The sequence below is a fragment of the Gadus morhua genome, chromosome 7, assembly GCF_902167405.1.
Source record: "Gadus morhua chromosome 7, gadMor3.0, whole genome shotgun sequence".
Taxonomy (NCBI): Eukaryota; Metazoa; Chordata; class Actinopteri; order Gadiformes; family Gadidae; genus Gadus; species Gadus morhua.
The window spans coordinates 31,940,376-31,960,513 of NC_044054.1; the positions used below are offsets into that span (position 1 = coordinate 31,940,376).

Consider the following 20,138-nt stretch of genomic DNA (forward strand, 5'->3'; position numbering starts at 1 on the left):
TCTTCATGAATAAAAGCATGACCTAGCCACTTATGTTTGTATGTGTGTGTAGATGTTTTAAGGTTTCATTAGAGATGATCGATGACCTTTATTTTCATCTGTGGAGATAGGAGTTCTAGTGACACAAGCCAACCGACTCTCCCTAACTAACTAATCCTACCAAGTCAGTTCAAGTTAAGGGGCCCCAATTATACCACCAGGTGTGATGTTGATTAGTTATCACAAGACATTTAGAAATCGACCCTTTAGTGACATCACAAGTGGGAGTGTCCACCCAGATGTATGATGGATAGATCCCCTACCAGTTGGAACAGTCCACAGATTCTTACAATGTTGGGTTGTATCTTCATGGTTGAAGTTGCTTTATAAAAGTGTCGGCTAAATAAATCAAATAAAATGATATATTTTAGTTTGTAATGGCTACAAGCTATTACAAAGATCAGACCTTGCGGTAAAGAGGCCGTTTAATAAGAGATTGTCGGATAGCAATGGTAGTATGGATTCTCTACCACACGGTGGCGCTGAAGCAGCATTTTCTCTGCTCTGCCTCTTTCGGAAGACAGTTTACAATTTTTGAAACAATACATTAATAAATAGCGTTCACAAATAAATCTGTGTTTAAACATTTAAATGATTTTTTTTTATTTTCATATGGCCATTTACACCACAGTCAGACATTGTGAAAAGGCAGGCAGTAGTAGTCCAATGCTTGTTTTGCAGAATAACATTAAAAACCATCATTACAGAATTTTTTTTTATTGACTCACCTCAAAGAGCCTATGCATACCCCATTTAAGACTTTTGTTTCTTCAAGACCACGGGCCATTATACATAATACGTAACAGAATTTAAAAAAAATGTTTTTAAAGTTTCTGCCCCCTCCGGTCCCCACACCTGCGTCTGATGCGCTCCGCCTCAGCCCCTCCTGCTAGCCGGAGGATGTTGCGATGTTGTGATGCTGCTCACTGTTCAGGTGCACAGCCACAAGGGCTTTCTCTGTACCCAACTGTTTAAAGGGATCTCACTGACATCTGGTGGCCCGTTCAGATATTGTTTCATTAATTTCCTCGATTGCAAATTCTTGGTATTGTATAAATAGTATGTTTGTACAGATGACCCGTACAAACATACACACAGTGTACTAATATGTTGTAACTCTGGCCTAGATAATGTTGTATTTGTTTTAAGGGACTATATCAGCCATTAATTATGTTCTAACTATACGCTCCAGTCGAAAGAGGATTTGTGTATACTGTAAGGGTTGGATTGATGTGGTTACAACCACTCACACTTCTTCGTATCACTCCGTGTTTTCCATGTGATGTGTTTTTTTTCTGCAAAGATGCCTTCAGTGAAAGGTTTGGTGAAACCATATCCAACATGATGCGACTTGTTGTTAGCCTGTAGGCTGTGTGTGCAATTTACATGTAAGGTTGAGATTAGGAACAAAGATGAAATGCTAAATGGTAAAAGTAAGGCAGTGAAGCCCAGCTGCTCATGTCCGTGCTTTGAAGAGACGTCACCGCTGCAGAAGTTCACATTCCACAAAGACAGCGACCTGATGCCAGCGACCAGTTGTGCTCATAAATTAGAGCAAGGGAGAGCTTAGAGTTTACTCTCTTATTATGTCAAGGATAACTAATATTTTTATTAAAAGGCCTGTTATTATAAATTGTGGCATATGTAAAATAATCACATACAAAATGTATTTATTTAATTTAATACAAATACAATCTTTACTAGACTCAATTCATTTATCATCTAACAACGTTTAATAAATAGTGGAAATAATTCCAACACAACCCTTCATTTCTCATCAACAGGAAAAGTAAACACAAATATAAAACGTTAAACAACCCACTACTTAACTTACTTTAATAGCATATCCTTAACTCTGTCCCTAGTTATTTTCCTAAACACACCCCACACAACCCGAGATCCCTACCTGTGTTATATAGTTGTATTAAACACATGACCACCACCTAGCATCCCTCTCTGTTTTAGTTATTTTCATTAAACATATTAAACCACAACCACCAAAGATGCCCCGCACGTTGGGTTCCCATGTCCCGGGCATGGAGACGTGGCAGCGGCCCTGGTCATATGATCACAGCCCGGGCTCGAACCCCTCCCCGCCTCGGCAGCAGCAGGACTTCCTCTAAAACCAGCCACTTTACCCAGTGTGTGACACAACGTCCACGTCCTACGAATTTCAATTTTCAAATATCTGCTGTACTTTATTGATCCGCACAGGCTCAGTGTGGTTAGTTTGTAGGGGCGGTGGACGACCCCAGAATAGTCTGCCTTTTGGACTTTACTGCTGACGTTTACACTGGGCTGCAAATAGCTTCCGATTCCCCCCGGCGGTGGTCGGGCAGATCGGGGCTGACTGCTGGCTCAACCCCCGGTACTCTGCACTCCGATGGAGGAACAGCCCAGAGACCGGCCGCCAGAGAGACACTATCCCCGCCACCAGCACCCCCACGCCGAAGACAGACCCTCCGCGGCGGACCTGAATGGGGTGAAACATGAGCAGATCCACCTCCAGCACCAGGAAACGCAGGCGAAGAAAACAGGTCGGAGAAAACATCCAGAAAAGTTAGCTAGCGCGTGAGCTAGCGCGGCCAGGGCTAACTGGCTGAACGACAGCTAGCCGCTAGCTTCAGCGAGCTAGCGGCTAGCAGGCGAATGTCAACGAGTCGACTAACCTCCGCTAACTAGTTAACCTCAGTCAGCCGACCGCATTTAGCACGCTGACTAGCTTATGTCAACTAGTCGGCTCATAGCCCGATGTCAATAAGACCACTAGCTATAGCAGTTAACTAAGTAACTAGTTTATGTAGCCGACTAGCCTCATTCAGCTAACCTGCTAGCTTGCTAGTTCCAGCTAGCTGGTAGCATTAGCAGTTAGCTCCGGCGTGGTTCGGGGGATCGGGAGTGTTCTGCGAGCTACAAGTTGCAAGCGACTAACAATTCGTCACTACGTATTAAACCAGCGCTGTTAACTGGTTTAAACTGGTAGAAAGCCCCCCCCCCACCAGGATCAGTCGTGTAAACTGAACCAGGTCCAGCGTCAGCGGGGAGCAGGGCTAGTGGTGTGGGTGCTGGTTAGGGTGACAGTTGGTTCTTTGACAGATCGGGGATTGACCTTCACCCATACTCTTACTCCCGGTCCGCCGGGTAGTACTACACCCCCCCCCCCACCTTCCGCGGCCCCCTCTCCGGGCGGGACACCGGGTTCACAGTCCAACGGTGCCCCGCTGCAATAGCGTCTATATTAAAAATAGAGCCCGGAGTGGATCGGGTTCGCGTCCACACCGTCTGTGTCCAGTTTGGGAACGCGAGCCGGTTCCGATGGAATGTTCGCGGCTGCCGTTTCCGGTCGGCCATGTTCCCAATGCTAATGCTAAAGCTAAAGAAGTTGCCTCGCTCAGTGGGTGGTACACCTCGGCTTTTGTAACGGACCAGAGGGTCGATTTTTGCATTCTTTCACGGGTTCGTATGGGTTGCGCCACTCGCTGTTGGGGAGTGCCGTCGTGTGTCATTAAGCATGTTGTTTGTGAAACTTCTAAGTGGCTGACGAGTGGTCATTAGTGTTAGCATCGGGTCTAGCCCTGTTGCAGGGCCCTGTTGCATTTTGTCCACACAGCGGGCAGCGATGCAGACAGCTGCCCCCCTCCCCAACCCCCACGCTTCGGCCACCGCCTCGGACACCCCCCAGCAGGCCTGCCTGGCCCCTAGACCCACTAGTCCCAATAGTCAAGCTAGTGCCGCTAGCCCCCCCCTCTCAGGCACAGCCATGACTGTCACAGCTGATATGTCTGATGTATCAACCCTACAAACGGTTGTTCCATGTTTCTGTAGACTACATGTGGACGCAGTCTGGATGTTTTGGCCTCAGAGTAGCCGGACCTGCTTCAGAATGAGAACATGCATGTATGTGTCGTCCTGTCTTGCATGTGTCAGTCTGTCATGCATGTATCTGCTTGGTAAGAGAAAGGATTTTAAATGCTGTGGATGTTCAGTCGGTTGCAGGACAGCGGGTGTTGTTGAAGTTGATAATGACTGTGCAGTTTGTGAGGCGAATAAACACCAGCGTTTGTTTAGTACATGTGTACAATGCCCACTCATCTGCATTGTGTTGTTGACATCAAGCTATTCACTGAGTAGCTTGAAGGGTTTTAAATATAAACAGTACTTGTAAGTGATCTAGTGTGAAGTGAAGGCTAGGTGAGATCATTATGAATACACCATAACATATGTCTTTATAGTTTTAATAGTTCAATGAAGTCTCATTTGAAGCAGTGCTATACAAAAAGTAAATGCCACAAAATAGCTGATAGAATGGAAAGAAAACATGATTTTAATTAAATAATTACAGTTAAGGATGTTTATGTCGACTCATGTTTCATTGAGCCATGTTGTAATGTAAAATGTCTGGTTCAAGGATCCATGTTATGATACAACACGTATGATTCAGGGAGCCATGTTATAATGCAACACGTCTGAATCAAGGAGCCATGTTATAATGCAACACGTCTGAGTCAATCAATATTTAACTGGGCGGCCCGATCGCTCTTCACATCGCTGGTGTTCAGCATGTCGTTGTTTCATGACGGTTCCACTTAATTACAGTTAATCAAGTAAACAAACAATTGTTCTAAACTAATTTGATAAGGTAGGGTGACGTCACGCTGGGTGACATGAATGGATGCCCTCTCTTCCTGCCCGTGAACGGCCGTGGCTGTGGTGGGAGTGACCGTAAACGCTGTTCTCCTCCGCAGGAAGCAGAAGGTTGACCGGCGGATCGGAGCACGACGCCGCGGAGAAGACCTCGGCCTGCCCGGCGGGCATGTCCCATCCCCCCGGTAGCCATGGCAACCGACACGTGATCAACTCCACCCTGAAGCAGACCCACCCCGGCTCCGCCTCCTCGACGCTCACCTCCGCCTCCGCCAGTGCCGGGCCCCCGAGGGCCGCCGGCCGGAACAACGCCGCCGCGGAACTGCGGAGGCAGCAGAGCTCCGACCAGCTGAGGCCCGGGAAGGACAAGGAGGCGGCGCCGGTCCCCAACGGGCTGCCCGGCGGCCCGCTCACCAACGGGTACTCCAGCGGCGGCAGGCCGGCCACCGACGGGCCGGGTGAGGGCGGCTACAGCAGCCAGAAGAGGCTGAGGGCCCGCGGCGGCGCCGCCGCCATGGTCCGCAACGCCGAGAATGTGATCCGGGAGGCGGAGAGGGAACCTCGGGGCCCCCCCAGCCCCGACGCCCTTGACAAGGGCCTGTCCTCCCGGCTGGAGGGGCCCCCCCGCGCGGCCCCCCGAGGCGAGGGCCCCGGCGCCACGGTGGTCGACCCCCAGAGGAAGAACGGCGAGGGGAAGGGCGTGGCGGTGTTCGGGAAGAAACCCGACGAGAAGCACAAAGGCGGCGGCGGCAAGCACTTGTCGCCCCCCTCCAAGGAGGACTCGTGGACGCTGTTCAAGCCCCCGCCGGTGTTCCCCGTGGACAACAGCAGCGCCAAGATCGTCCCCAAGATCAGTTATGCAAGCAAGGTCAAGGAGAACCTCAACAAGGAGGCGGCGGCGGCGGCGGCGGCAGCTGTGGCCCCGCCCCCCGCCCCCGTCAGACTGTCCCAGGTGCCCATGTCCGCCATGAAGACCATCTCCTCCGTTAGCTTTACCAACGGGCCCCTCCCAGGGAACGGACACCCTCTGGGGGGGACGTACTTCGCCCCAGGCGCGGCCCAGGCCTCGTGTCTCCCCCCCGGGGAAGCGGGGGCCGCGGCGGGGCCCGGCGGTGACGGGGACGCCTTCGAACTGAAGAAGTGCGCCCTGCTGATCTACCCTTTAAATATGCAACCTGTGCTGCCCAGCGCGCGGCCCCACGACCCGCAGGCACCGCCCACCAATCAGAAGGCCTTGGGGGAGATCTTCCAGAACCAGTGGGGGCTGTCCTTCATCAACGAGCCCGGCCTGGGGCCCGAGGGCGGGGACAAGGCGGCGGCGGCGGCAGCGGGCCCCCCGGCCCCGGAGCCCGTCACGTTCGCCCCGGACTCTCGAAGGACTTGCGTCCCCCACGGCCGCTCGGCCACCTTCGGGCCACTCACCGCCGAGAGGGAGGACGAGGACAAGCCCGGGGTGAGGGGCCCCGATAAGGCTCGGCTGGAGCCCAGGGGCCCGACCGGGGGCGGGGGCGGGGCGCAGGCCAGAGAGGGCGGGGCTAAGACGGGCCCCTCCTCCCTGCCCACGCTGACGTTTGGGTCGTCCAAGGACCGTAGCCCCCCCGGGGGTCTGGACCGGAGGGCGAGCTGGGGCGCGTTCGACGTCAGAGCTGCTGTCACCTATCACACTAAAGGTAAGGTTAGCTGGTTAGTCACCCTCAATGCGGTAACTAACTAGTGCTGCTGTCACCTATCACACTAAAGGTAAGGTTAGCTGGTTAATCACCCTCTATACTGTAACTAACTAGTGCTGCTGTCACCTATCACACTAAAGGTAAGGTTAGCTGGTTAGTCACCCTCAATGCGGTAACTAACTAGTGCTGCTGTCACCTATCACACTAAAGGTAAGGTTAGCTGGTTAATCACCCTCTATACTGTAACTAACTAGTGCTGCTGTCACCTATCACACTAAAGGTAAGGTTAGCTGGTTAGTCACCCTCAATACTGTAACTAACTAGTGCTGCTGTCATCTATCACACTAAAGGTAAGGTTAGCTGGTTAGTCACCCTCAATACGGTAACTAACTAGTGCTGCTGTCACCTATCACACTAAAGGTAAGGTTAGCTGGTTAGTCACCCTCAATACGGTAACTAGCTAGTGCTGCTGTCACCTATCACACTAAAGGTAAGGTTAGCTGGTTAGTAACCCTCTATATTGTAACTAACTAGTGCTGCTGTCGCCTATCACACTAAAGGTAAGGTTAGCTGGTTAGTCACCCTCTATACTGTAACTAACTAACTAACTAGTATAGTGACCACGTCAGAGCTGCTGTCAACCTATCAACCTAAAGGTTACACTGGTTAGTTACCGTCACCTATCACTAAAGGTAAGGTTAGACTGGTTAGTTTCCGTCACCTATCACACTAAAGGCAAGGTTAGACTGGTTAGTTACCATCACCTATCACACTAAAGGCAAGGTTAGACTGGTTAGTTACCATCACCTATCACACTAAAGGCAAGGTTAGACTGGTTAGTAACCGTCACCTATCACCCTAAAGGTTAGACTGGTTAGTTACCGTCACCTATCACACTAAAGGCAAGGTTAGACTGGTTATTAACCGTCACCTATCACACTAAAGGTTAGACTGGTTAGTTTCCGTCACCTATCACACTAAAGGCAAGGTTAGACTGGTTATTAACCGTCACCTATCACACTAAAGGTTAGACTGGTTAGTTACCGTCACCTATCACACTAAAGGTTAGGCTGGTTAGTTACCGTCACCTATCGCACTAAAGGCAAGGTTGGACTGGTTAGTAACCGTCACCTATCACACTAAAGGTTAGACTGGTTAGTAACCGTCACCTATCACACTAAAGGCAAGGTTAGACTGGTTATTAACCCTCAATAATGTCACTACTGTTCATACTGACCAATAGTGTAGCGTACAGCATCTCTAATGTTATCTTAGCTTTTAACATCACTACTGTTAATACTGACCAATACTTTAGTGTTTAACATCACTGCTGTTAATACTGATCAATACTTTAGTGTTTAACAACACTACTGTTAATACTGACCAATAGTGTAGCGTTTAACATCACTACTGTTAATACTGACCAATACTTTAGTGTTTAACATCACTACTGTTAATACTGATCAATACTTTAGTGTTTAACATCACTACTGTTAATACTGCCCAATACTTTAGTGTTTAACAACACTACTGTTAATACTGACCAATAGTGTAGTGTTTAACATCACTACTGTTAATACTGCCCAATACTTTAGTGTTTAACAACACTACTGTTAATACTAACCAATACTTTAGTGTTTAACATCACTACTGTTAATACTGATCACTACTTTAGTGTTTAACATCACTACTGTTAATACTGACCAATACTTTAGCATTTAACATCACTACTGTTAATACTGATCAATACTTTAGTGTTTAACATCACTACTGTTAATACTGACCAATACTTTAGTGTTTAACATCACTACTGTTAATACTGATCAATACTTTAGTGTTTAACATCACTACTGTTAATACTGATCAATACTTTAGTGTTTAACATCACTACTGTTATTACTGATCAATACTTTAGTGTTTAACATCACTACTGTTTATAATGACCAATACTTTAGTGTTTAACATCACTACTGTTAATACTGATCAATACTTTAGTGTTTAACATCACTACTGTTAATACTGACCAATACTTTAGTGTTTAACATCACTACTGTTTATAATGACCAATACTTTAGTGTTTAACATCACTACTGTTAATACTGATCAATACTTTAGTGTTTAACATCACTACTGTTAATACTGACCAATACTTTAGTGTTTAACATCACTACTGTTAATACTGATCAATACTTTAGTGTTTAACAACACTACTGTTAATACTGACCAATACTTTAGTGTTTAACATCACTACTGTTAATACTGACCAATACTTTAGTGTTTAACATCACTACTGTTAATGGTGACCAGTAGTGTAGCGTCCAACATCACTACTGTTTCTTTATCATTTAACATCACTACTGTTTATAATGACCAATAGTGTAGTGCACAACATCACTACTATTACTGTGGCTTTTAATATCACTACTGTTTATAATGACCAATAGTGTAGTGTACAACATCACTGCTATTACTGTAGCGTTTAATATCACTACTGTTTATAATGACCAATAGTGTAGTGCACAACATCACTACTATTACTGTAGCTTTTAATATCACTACTGTTTATAATGACCAATAGTGTACTGTACAACTTCGCTACTATTACTGTAGCTTTTGACAACACAATGATCAATGATGTTCAACAGCGTGTTCATTGATGACCAGTACATAATGTTCTACATTGCTGCTGTTTAGTTACCGTACGGTAGCGTTCAACACCACTACTGCTAATAATGTCCAATAGCACCGTCATGATTCACTATCTGGGAACATATTTCTGTTGTTGACCCAATGATGATGGTAACACTGTTTGTCTGTCTTCTTCAACAGAAATCGAATACATTTTCAACCTGCAAAAACAAGGTAAGGCAACTTGTTATCTTCAGGTATTTTTTAGTTGTGAATCCTTTAAAATCATCTAAATCTGTGGTCCACTCTAAAACATGAACTTTTGAAACACGACATGAAGATCTAGCGAGCCCAAACGCGAACAACAGGCTGCTGTCGTGTTCTGAGGACGGCAAGATGTTTGGAACGGATTAGCCTGTCCACCAGGGGCCAACCATGTCATCTAATATCCACTTATTAACCCCGGGGGTTGTGTAATGTATACGAAGGGCTATTTGTGTCCCCGTTCACTTCTTGCAGGAGAGAAGTGTCTGGAAACGTCTCCATCGTGTGTGTTCATAGCCATATGTACAAACGTGTCGTCTTCAATAATTCTTTAATTCTTAAAAGTGTAATTCAGACGAAAATTTAACCCAGTGTCTTTTTCGGCATGAAGACCCATAAAATAAGCCCTCCCAGACATTTTTTTCCGTTGATAATCGAGTACAGAGCTTGCCCGCTAATGCTCGGAGCACTGTAAAAGCCCGAATGGCTTCCATGTTATTGGATAGGGGCGGTGTGAACACTTCCAAATCGACATTTTTAACTAATAATATGGCTCAAAATGACACCAAACCTCTGCAGTAGCATGACTGGGGTCCATACACATAAAACGAAGTATCAACAACCTAGTTAGCATACCGGAGGTTGTTTTCCAAGTCTGGGCCTTACCGGTGGGTCCTTGTTTCCAGGAAGTCCACACAAGTCGATTACCAGCTACCCTAAATAATATATAACAGAGGCACCAACAAATTGAACTTCACAATCTCCCCTCTTGATACTTGGCTGTTATAAATTTGTTGGCGCCTCTATTATATTATATTATATACAGTAGCTGGGTTTAATGTTGCAAAAGACTGAAGACTCACTTGTTCAGAGTTCACCCAGACTCTGCACAGCCCCCCTCACCCCTCTTACACACGTTTTTGAATGTTATACATCCTGGCACTAGTACTTGGCATTGTATAGCGTCTTATCCTAGCTAGCTTTGTTGTATATGGGAATTGAGTTGACCTAGTGATTGTTAGTGCTTGGTACTAGGTTCTCTGACGTCCATACTGTACTGACGGCGATCTATTGTTTTTTCTCCTTCTTCTGACAAATGTACTTATTGTAAGTCTCGTTGGATGAAGTGCCCTGAATGTAAATGTTTAACGATCATTACCGAGCTAGGGTTGACCTGCGTCTGCTCTTCCTCTCCTTCCCGGTCCAGATCCAAAAAGGGTGGTGGTGTATAAGGAGAGCCAAGATGGAGCCCACCAGTGAGCCCTCTACGCTGGGCCAGCCTCACCTGGGGCCAGCCCTCACCTGGGGACGGTCTCACCTGGCGCTGCGGTCTACAACGTCCTGAAGTCCGGACTCCTGTGGGACGACAACACCAGCGGTTGTGAAGCGAGAGCGAGGGGGTGACGCTGGGACCACTCTGCAGAGCTCGGGGCGTGGGGCGGAAGGGCCCGTAACATTTAGAAACCAAGACTTCGGGGCGTCTCCAAGCACGAACCCTGGGAGGGGAGTGACACTGCGTCGGACGTCCATCTCACGGCTTCCTCGGACTCCCGTCGAGGGGAGGGGCCAGTGTAGCTTGGCCACACCCCTCTAGTCCCCCCCCCCCCCCCCCCCCCCCCCCCCCTGTCCCGTCGGCCAACGAACTGTGGCGACCTCCAGTCTGACTCTAGGCCGGGTCGCTGCGATGGGGAACTCTTTGTGCGTTGAGTGGAGCGAGGGAGAGGTGACGGTGGAACGCTTAAAAAAACAAAAACAAAAACAGAAAAAAACACAAAAAAAACAGAGGAGGAGCAGAGCGCCTTGATTGGCCGCTTGGTCTTCGCACGCGCTTAGACACGCCCCCGAAGCGACGAGGGAAAACTTGTCTTAAATACAGGACTTGAAAACCCATGGATATTTTATTTTTTGACGGCCATGTTGTTGAAACCATGATTCAGTGTTACCTGAAGCCAGAGCGCGGACGCGCGTCTCCCACGATGAAACCCCGCTTCTCTTTGAGATCCTTTATCCACGGCCCAGATGCAACGTTTATTTTTTCCGTGGTAGGGTCTCTGTCTGTGTCCGATTCGAAAACGTTTTAATCTTTGCACATTTCATGTGTTTGCTTCGGAGGGATGTGTGTGTGTGTGTGTGTGTGTGTGTTAGTGTGTGTGTGTGTGTGTGTGTCTGTCCTGTCGCTTTCTCAGTGGTGTGACGATGAGAAGGGGCAGAGACTAAGGTGAAAGGTCGAGGGAGAGAGATACTAGGGGGGGTTTTCTGTTTCCGCGGCGATCGGTTATGCTGAAAGACTCAAGATGTTTCAATCTGTTTTTGCCCCCCTCCATTTTCTGTTTTTCTGGAGAAATATATATTTTTCGGTTCGTTGATTGTTATTTCTTTTTCATCACAGTTTAGATGATTTTCTTTTGCTTGCGCTGCTTGTAGTTTTCAGGTTTCTGCTTGGCGATGGCATTGTGTGTGTTTGTGTGTGTGTTTCTTTTTGCATGTGACCTGGTGGAGGTGGAGGATTTGGGGGGGGGAGGGGAGACATGTGGTCGGCCACCTGGTTCTTCTGCCTGTAATGTGGAGGCAGACGGATGGCTGCGTTTTACTGTGGATAAACTAAAAAATCAAAAAAAAGTGTGCAAACTAGTGTGCAATAAGGCCCACGTCCCACCAGGTCCAGGGGGCCCTCAGTACCCCTACCTCCCGGGGCCCCTAGAACTCTACCCCCTGGTCCGGTCTAGGGGCCCAGGGGCCTGTATTACTCTACCCCCTGGTCCGGTCCAGAGACCCAGGGGCCTGTATTACTCTACCCCCTGGTCCGGTCTAGGGGCCCCGGGGCCTGTAGTACTCTACCCCCCGGTCTAGGGGCCCAGGAGTCTGTAGTACTGTAGTACTTTAGTAACTTATTTCTGTGTCCAAAAATGTTTTCACATGGATTTAAACGTAACTACAAAAACTATCTTAGCAAACTCTAAACCAGAATGAAAGTGATCTTGCTGAAATCCCCCCCCCCCCCCCCCCCCAGTGACGAGGTGGTCCCTCACCCTTTAGACGTCCGGTCTGAAGCCCGACCGGGCAGACGCCGCGGCCCGCTTCGTGTGTGTGTAAGACTAGCACTTTATGTACAACTAATTGCTTTTGTCTGTTGATTACTAGAGTTCTATAAATGTACTGAGGGGAGCGAGGGGGCACAGCAAGGCGACGGATCCAGAGTCCTCAAACCGTAACTCAGGTAGTGTTAATGAAGCCATGAGGATTATTATTATTATTATCAAGTATTTGATCTACCAGTTTCCTCGGGCCGCGCCCACGCTCGGAGAGACTTCAAACGAAACGCCCTCTAGGAGTTTTAGCCGAGGCTGTGGCGAGGAACGCTGTGATTTGTCTTCCGAGTGCGAGGTGGTGTGGATGTATGCGCACAGAATCTCCTCCTCACCGCCCCTTTAAACGTAGAAGCACAGCCCCCCCCCCCTCTACTTTTCCATGTATTTGACTGCAGTCATTTCGTGATCTGTGATTTGTTTTTCCAGTCACTTATTGCTGTTGTGAAGTATCTCCTTTAGTTCAACATGACAGAGGTACCAGCTCACTAGGAAACCTTACTGAGGGGGCCAGAGAGACAGCCTGTACCTGGGCGACATGCAGGCCGGCAGGCGGGCAGGCAGGCAGACGGAGAGGAGCCGTAGTCATGTTTGCCATCGTCATGTCATCCCCTTTCATCTGGTATGTCTTCTGTGAGAGGGGGGGAAAGCGCAGGTCCTCAGTGTTGGGATGTCTGTATGTGTGGGGACATCTCGTTGTGGGGACGTGTGTGTGGGGACTTCTCGTTGCGGGGACGTCTGTGTGTGTGTGTGAGGACATCTCGTTGTGGGGACGTGTGTGTTTGTTTGTGGGGACGTCTGTGTGTGGAGACGTCTGTGTGTGGGGACTTCTCGTTGTGGGGGACGCGTGTGTGTTTGTGTGGGGACATCTGTGTGGGGACGCCTGTGTACGTACAGCTCTGTGGGGATGTCTCGATGTGTTGACGTCTCGTTCTGGGGACACATGGCGCTCTACTGGTTCCCCGTTTCTTTTCCTGACGTTTTCCTCCTCTGGTCCATGGACAACGTGACCTGATCCGGTCTCCACCGTGGGAGCACAGAGCTGCTCCCATTAAAACCCTAGTTTTTGTTAAGCTTTGAGCTGAAGAACCGTGCCGGGTCGACGTCTAACGAGTCTGAAACGTGTGTTTTGTGGCCCGCAGTAAAGTGGGCCACTCACCAGATCTTCACCTTTTTGTAAACGTGTCTCACGGCAAACTACCAGAACACTACTGCTCGTGTGCTCTGAGAGAGGATCGTCACGGTGACGAGTCACCAAGAGGGTCCCGTCACCGTGACGATCCCCCCCCCCCCCCTCCATTAGCACTTTGCAGCCGGCGGCGTCCCCCGATATGCATCCAAACCCCGCTGTCAGCCAGCGTAGACAGCCAACCAAAAGCTGATTCCTGTTGAGGAGTGGCGCCCGCTCACTGTGAGGAGGAGGAGGAGGAGGAGGAGGAGGAGGAGGAGGAGGAGGAGGAGGAGGAGGAGGAGGAGGAGGAGGAGAGAGGAAGAAGATGGGGGCTCTCCATGTTTCGGATCTGTGTGTTTGTCTTGTAAAGCCCGCCACCCGATCAGGACTAGCGTGCACGTGCCGGCTCACCTTCTATGGAAGAGCCGGAGCAGGATGGCCTTTTCGGTGTGTGTGTGTGTGTGTGTGTGTGTGTGTGTGTGTGTGTGTGTGTGTGTGTGTGTGTGTGTGTGTGTGTGTGTGTGTGTGTGTGTGTGTGTGTGTGTGTGTGTGTGTGTGTGTGTGTGTGTGTGTGTGGAGAGTTCTAAACTATTATATGCAAGCTCCCTGCCCTCCGTCTGGTTGTCATGGTGAGTGGCGGTGTTCTGATTGGTCTGCTTCCAGTCTGAGCCGTCCGTTCTGCTCCGTCGTTCTCCTCGTGCTCAACACTTTCCTCTGTTTTGTTTTAGAGATGTTTTAGCTTTTTTCTCTTTTCACACAGAAGCGTTTTTCTAAAAGATGTTGAATGACTTGAGGGTCACATTACCTGAGAGTCTAGAGTGGGGGTTCAGATGGATCCTGAGTCTGCATTGATCCTGTATATTGACAGCTGGTAGCGGTCGCGTGCACACGATTTAAATTATGCTTTTGAGGTAGCAGGTTTTTTCCTTTTTGTTTTCTTTTGTTGACCTAATTTAACAAATTAATATTCTAACATTGTTTTAACAGAAAGAAATTGTTATCTAATAGGTGAAAAACTAGAAATTAAAAGGCTTACAAGAGAAATATAATTAATCACGAATTGGTGAATGATTTTGGTTTTAGATTTAGATTGTTTTTCGGAGACTTGTTCCCCTGTAATAGCGCTGTGTTCCGTCATCGTGAGTCAATGCGCGTCTCGACACTAGAGGGCGCCAGAGAGCATCGTATTGCATTCTGTTGCGTCAGAAATACAATTTTAACATGTAAGAAAAAGAAGAGAATAAATGGGCATCCTAATGTGATGGAGAGTTGGGGTGGGGTGTGGGGGGGGGGTAGGGGGTGGATGTGTGGAAACCCAGAAACGGATTCTGCTTTTTGCCAAAGGTACAGCGTTCATCTGTTCAGTGTCTGTCCTACAGACATCGCGACACACCTGTCCACGTGACAATCCAGGCCAAGTCCCTTCCTGTTGTGTGACATCACTTCCTGTAGCAGCCCACGGTTCCTTATATGGGCGTGATACCAAGTGAGCGGGGTGGGGGAGGGAGGGAGAGGGCATCCAGATGAAATCAATACCTAAAGTGCTGCTTTCTTTTCATCCACTAATCAATCGTCTGCCTGGAAGGGGGGGGGGGGGGGGGCTTTAGTGTTTAACGCTCCGTAAAATACCACCCTGCCCCCCCCCCCCCCCCCCCCCCACCCGGACCTGTCTCACCTGGGGGGGGGGGGGGGGGTGGTCTCTGTTGTGGTTCTGAGGTGCATGAGAGGGTAAACGATGTAAGATCAGAGCCTGTGGAAGGGGGGGGGGGGGGTCTAGGGGTCGCGGGGTCATGTTGCCCCCCCTGGTCGCTCTCCCTTCTCTGCTCTGTCACTCTGCCCCCCCCCCCCCCTCCCCCCCGACGGGGAGAGGAGAGGCGACACTGTGTTCCTGTAAAGGTCTCACCACCGGCGGACTTTCACAACATCCAGTGTGCTGGTTTTTATTTTAATTTTAATTTAACAAATGTCACGTTACAAATGTCCCCCTTTCCACTTTTTTTTTAAGCATGATAACCCTCAGATTACCGACAATGTAATAGATTCAACTAAATTGTTCACAATTTTAGTTTCCATTAAAATGTCAAATTTTCATCAAGATTTTGCTGAGTGTGCACTTTATTCTTTGCTGTTTCTGCTGCTGGTGGTTGTGGTGTCTCTGAGTCTAATGGATCCGTGAGAGGAGCTGTACTAATGTTTCTCCTATTGAACAACCACATATGCCCTTCCTGCTACCTTAACACAAGGTCAGAGTCGGCTCTCAGCCAGCGCTCACCGTTCAAAGGGGCTGAAGGAAATGCAATGCTGCCCTCTTGTGGCCGTAGTTGTGTCAGGCAGCTTCACTGTAACTAATACTAATACTAACTATCAAACCGACTGTTTGTTTTACCCAATCACCATCACTCACATGCGATGGACATGTTAAACTATGACCCACCAGCTAGTATTCGTTTGCTATGCAGATCATGCTTATAGTTTAGGCACTAAATCACACTAGTTAGGCCCAGTATTTAGTAGTCCAATTAGTAAGGATTAGAATAATGGAAATAAAATCTACTTATTTGCATATAATTGACCACAGCATATTATTGTCTTCAAACTAAAGTTTCAAAGGCCTATAGTATCGGTAAGTATACCCAATGTAAGCCTATTTATACTTGGTCTTGGTAAGTAGACCTGTGCTTACTTAGTCCTGTAAAGTAGGCCTTTATGCTTCATCCTGTAGTAGACCTACTGGTAAGTCAACCTCAGACGCTAAGTAGGGCTATGTATACTGTGTCTTGGTAAGTAGGCCTACTTGTATAGGCCTACACAGGCCTGTTTTACCATATAGGCCTGTCACTGTTTATTTAGTCCTGGTTACTAGGCCTATGTTATATTAGTCCTGGTTAGTAGGCCTTTGTTAACTTTGTCCTGGTTAGTGGCCGGTTAGTAGCCTACCAACCTATTTCTCACCGCTGTAACCGGTCTTTTTCTAATGTATGATTCTCGTCTTATCGTTCGTATTTATATTCCTCCGTCATTAATAAACCACCTCTGGCCGGGCGGCAACATGTTGTTTGTGGGGAGAATGAATGGCTGGTATTTATCTGGGGGGCATTCTCCCCGATGCGGACCATTACCTTTCAATTCCTCAGGAAACAATGAGATGCTTTCACACCCTCCACCGGCGGGATTGGGGATCAAATTGTGCATACAGTACGTGGCTGACAGTCAGACGCGGCCCGAGCTAATCTCAAAACATTTGTTGAGCAAATTGATTTCTCTGTCGTCGTTCTTATTACGAGGTGTATGATACGATTGTGTTTCGGCATCGGGAACAAAACCCGAACTCGATACAAAGAAATGTCCCCTCTCAAGAGTTGCTACTGGTAACGGGTAATTGCGGCGAGATTTCAGAAGGCATTTAAAGGCTTTATGGCGATGTCCTTAAAGAAATGACAGCGATAAATAGCTTTTCATGGCGTGTTGTTCAGACGCAATTATGATTTGGGGGGGAGATGAGGGCTTGAAATCATACATAATTGGCATCGGGTCACAGCAGCTCTGGAGGAAAATAGCCTTTCAGTCTTCGGTCATTCGGTGAAGTCTATAAATGTCAGATTTGGCACAGATGCATTGGATGGTATAGCGAATTATCAATGCAATTGTTACAATACATTAGGGTTTGCGCTGTCACTGAGGGGCCTAATCCTATTAAAATGAAGCGTATATAATGGACCTCTGTCCATTATATATCCTCTCTCACAGCCAGGGCTGTTAGAAAGACCTCACTGGGATCTGCCCATAAAAATGTTATTAGCATATTGTCATTGGAATGCTTATGTTTTTTAAATGTGTCTGCCTGTCTCTCTCTCTCTGTCTCTCTATGTATGTCTGTCTGTCTGTCTGTCTGTCTGTCTGTCTGTCTGTCTGTCTGTCCCTCCCCCCCCCCCCCCCTGTCTCTCACTCCTGTCTGTGTGTGTGTGTTTCACGCTCTTAGGTCTCTGTCTGTCTGTCTCTCTCTGTGTCTGTCGGTCTCTGTCTCTCTGTGTCTGACAGTCTCTCTCTCTGTCTCTCTATGTCTGACTGTCTGTCTCTTTCTGTCTGTCGGTCTGTCTCTGTCTCTCCACCTCTCTGTCTCTTACCCGTGTGTGTGTGTGTGTGTGTGTGTGTGTGTGTGTGTGTGTGTGTGTGTGTTTCACGCTCTGAGAGACACTCGTTCATGCAGCCGCTCCCTATTATCCTGTGGTCATCCATTAGAGGAAGAGATCTCGTGTTTCAACGATTTAATAGATCTGTTAACTTTTCCCGATGGAACCGGGGAATTAATGAATCTGACGTATTTAACAAACAATGAAGAATATGGTGAACAGAACTGGTGAACCCGATTTAATCAAAGATGTAATTATTGAAGTAGCAACTCACGGATTCCATAGAGGCCTGTTAGCTCTTGTGAGGCACAAACAGTGCTTGATCATTACAGTAGGTGCCCCAGTAGGAATTGAACCAGGAATACACACACACTGTGATACAGTGAAGCTAAGGACGAACATCAGAAGAATACAACTTATTTCTATGAATATACATCTAATCAATGGATAATAATAACCCACAAATGTTTATTACATGTATATCTATGATAAAAGGTTGATTTCTGAAGTTTTTTTACACTCTTTCCACACAGTTCCACTCACAAGCCAAACTTTAGATTTATTCACAAGTCTGATATGTTGGACCTCAGCTCTCTATCTTCGTCTCATCAGCGTTTTCATCACTTGTTTACGTGGAGAGTAAAGCTCATTATATCCCATCAAAACGCGGCTGACACCATGACCTAAAGACGCAAGTTGTTCACATTTTAAAGAGAGAAAACAAAATGGAACCCAATTAGACCGAACCACGACTCACAAACACACCCCATGGGTTAATATCGGAGGAAGAGTTTAATTGACTCAGAGATAAGCAATTATGTTATGGAAAAAGGATGTAATATTAGTCAATCAAAAAACATAATTACAATTACTTAATTGTAATGAACGTATTAAAAGCGTAATGTATTTTTAATTAATAAGGACTATAATATGAAGTGAAACGATAGCTCATCGTGTCATAATGCGTCTACCTTTTCCTCAGCACTGACGCTTTTATTGTGAAAATATTTTATGATAAATGGGTTCCTTTATTGCCAATAATGTGTGCACTGGCAGAGACATCTTGGATAAGAAAAACATGGTACCTTTACTATACTTTAATCAATAAAAAGTAAGAAGTACCAAGAATAGACACGGTTTAACACATAGACACCCACACTCTATAAACTTTATATGCTAGATAAAGTAGACATTCACACATAGACTTTAGAATATCCTCCACACTCAGACTATATAAAGTAGACATCCACACATAGACTTTATCATAGACATCCACACATAGACTGTATAACATAGACATTCACACAAAGGCACTATCTAAGACATCCACACAGACTTTATAACAGAGATCCATGCATAGTGTGCATAACATAGAGATCCACACATAGACTCTATAGACATCCACAGACTGTATACAGTAGAAATTCACACATAGACTTTACAACATAGACTGTATAACATAGAGACCAACACAAAGACTGTAAAGACCTACACAGTAGACTGCATAGAATCCACTCACAGGCTGTGAGTGTACATTCACACATAGACTTTATAGCATAGACCTCCATCCATAGACTGTAAAGACCTCCACATCCGACTGTATAACACCCACTCAGTATAACACCCACACCCGGGCGGTGAGCCACACGCGAGGCAGAGAAGCGCCTCTGTTCTTGGGCTAAGCAGCAGCCCTTTGGCAGTGGTCGAAGGTCATTTGGCTAATGCATATTTTAGCTTTCATGGGCCCTTAACTAGTTTTTAATCAGCCAATCATTAGTGGATTGGAAGGTGCCGCAGCCCAGCGCATTAGTCCCAGACTGCGGCAGAGTGCCCATCAATGTCACGTCAATTACTGGGTGCAGAGACCCACCTGGGTGCCGGCCCCCCCTCCCCCCTCCCCCCCCCCCCCCCCCCCCCCCCCCCCCCCCTCACAATCAACTATTGACTCTATCACGGAAATCTGTCAAAATAATTTTCTGCTTGGGAAGAACGGCGGCCATTACATGGCTACGCATCAAGATAATTCTGTTGCGCCCCACGCGTACAATTAAGTGCACATCCTGCGGAAAAGAGGCCGTTATTATTTCACTTGAATTGCTGAAATACTCGACCGGACGAGAGGAGAATCCAGTTCTGGGCTTTTTATTATTTGATTTGATCATTAATTTTCGTCCCATTTTGTTTAATTCCCATAAAGCGTGACCTGTGGTCCCCCCTGTTTACACCTTCCCGCCGTATTTACCTTGTTGTGCTACAGACCGAGCTGCCGCCTACAGCCAGCCTATCCGAAGGCCTAATTGGCAATTAAAATGCCATCAGCGCAGAGTGGCTCTTAATTACTGTTAATGAAGGCTGAGTGGCCCCAAGGTCTCAGCACCGTCCTCGCCGGCTCTTCAGGAGCCTCTGCTAACCAGGGCCGCCCGTAGCCCGCTACGTACCGGGCCCCGGCGCCGGTGGAGCCTGGCTGAGGAGCCAGACTGCCCAGGTCAGGCGGGTTACCGGGGGG

At 47.5% G+C, this 20,138-nt stretch overlaps 1 protein-coding gene across 1 annotated transcript; it reads left to right on the forward strand.

The window, feature by feature from the left end:
- The first annotated feature begins 2,112 nt into the window (after positions 1-2,112).
- On the forward strand, positions 2,113-11,611 carry nufip2 (nuclear FMR1 interacting protein 2). The gene is made up of 4 exons (XM_030361206.1): positions 2,113-2,576; positions 4,785-6,353; positions 9,183-9,215; positions 10,453-11,611. The coding sequence occupies exons 1-4, from the start codon at positions 2,423-2,425 to the stop codon at positions 10,503-10,505; spliced, it is 1,809 nt and encodes a 602-aa protein (XP_030217066.1). The 5' UTR covers positions 2,113-2,422; the 3' UTR covers positions 10,506-11,611.
- The last annotated feature ends 8,527 nt before the right edge of the window (positions 11,612-20,138 follow it).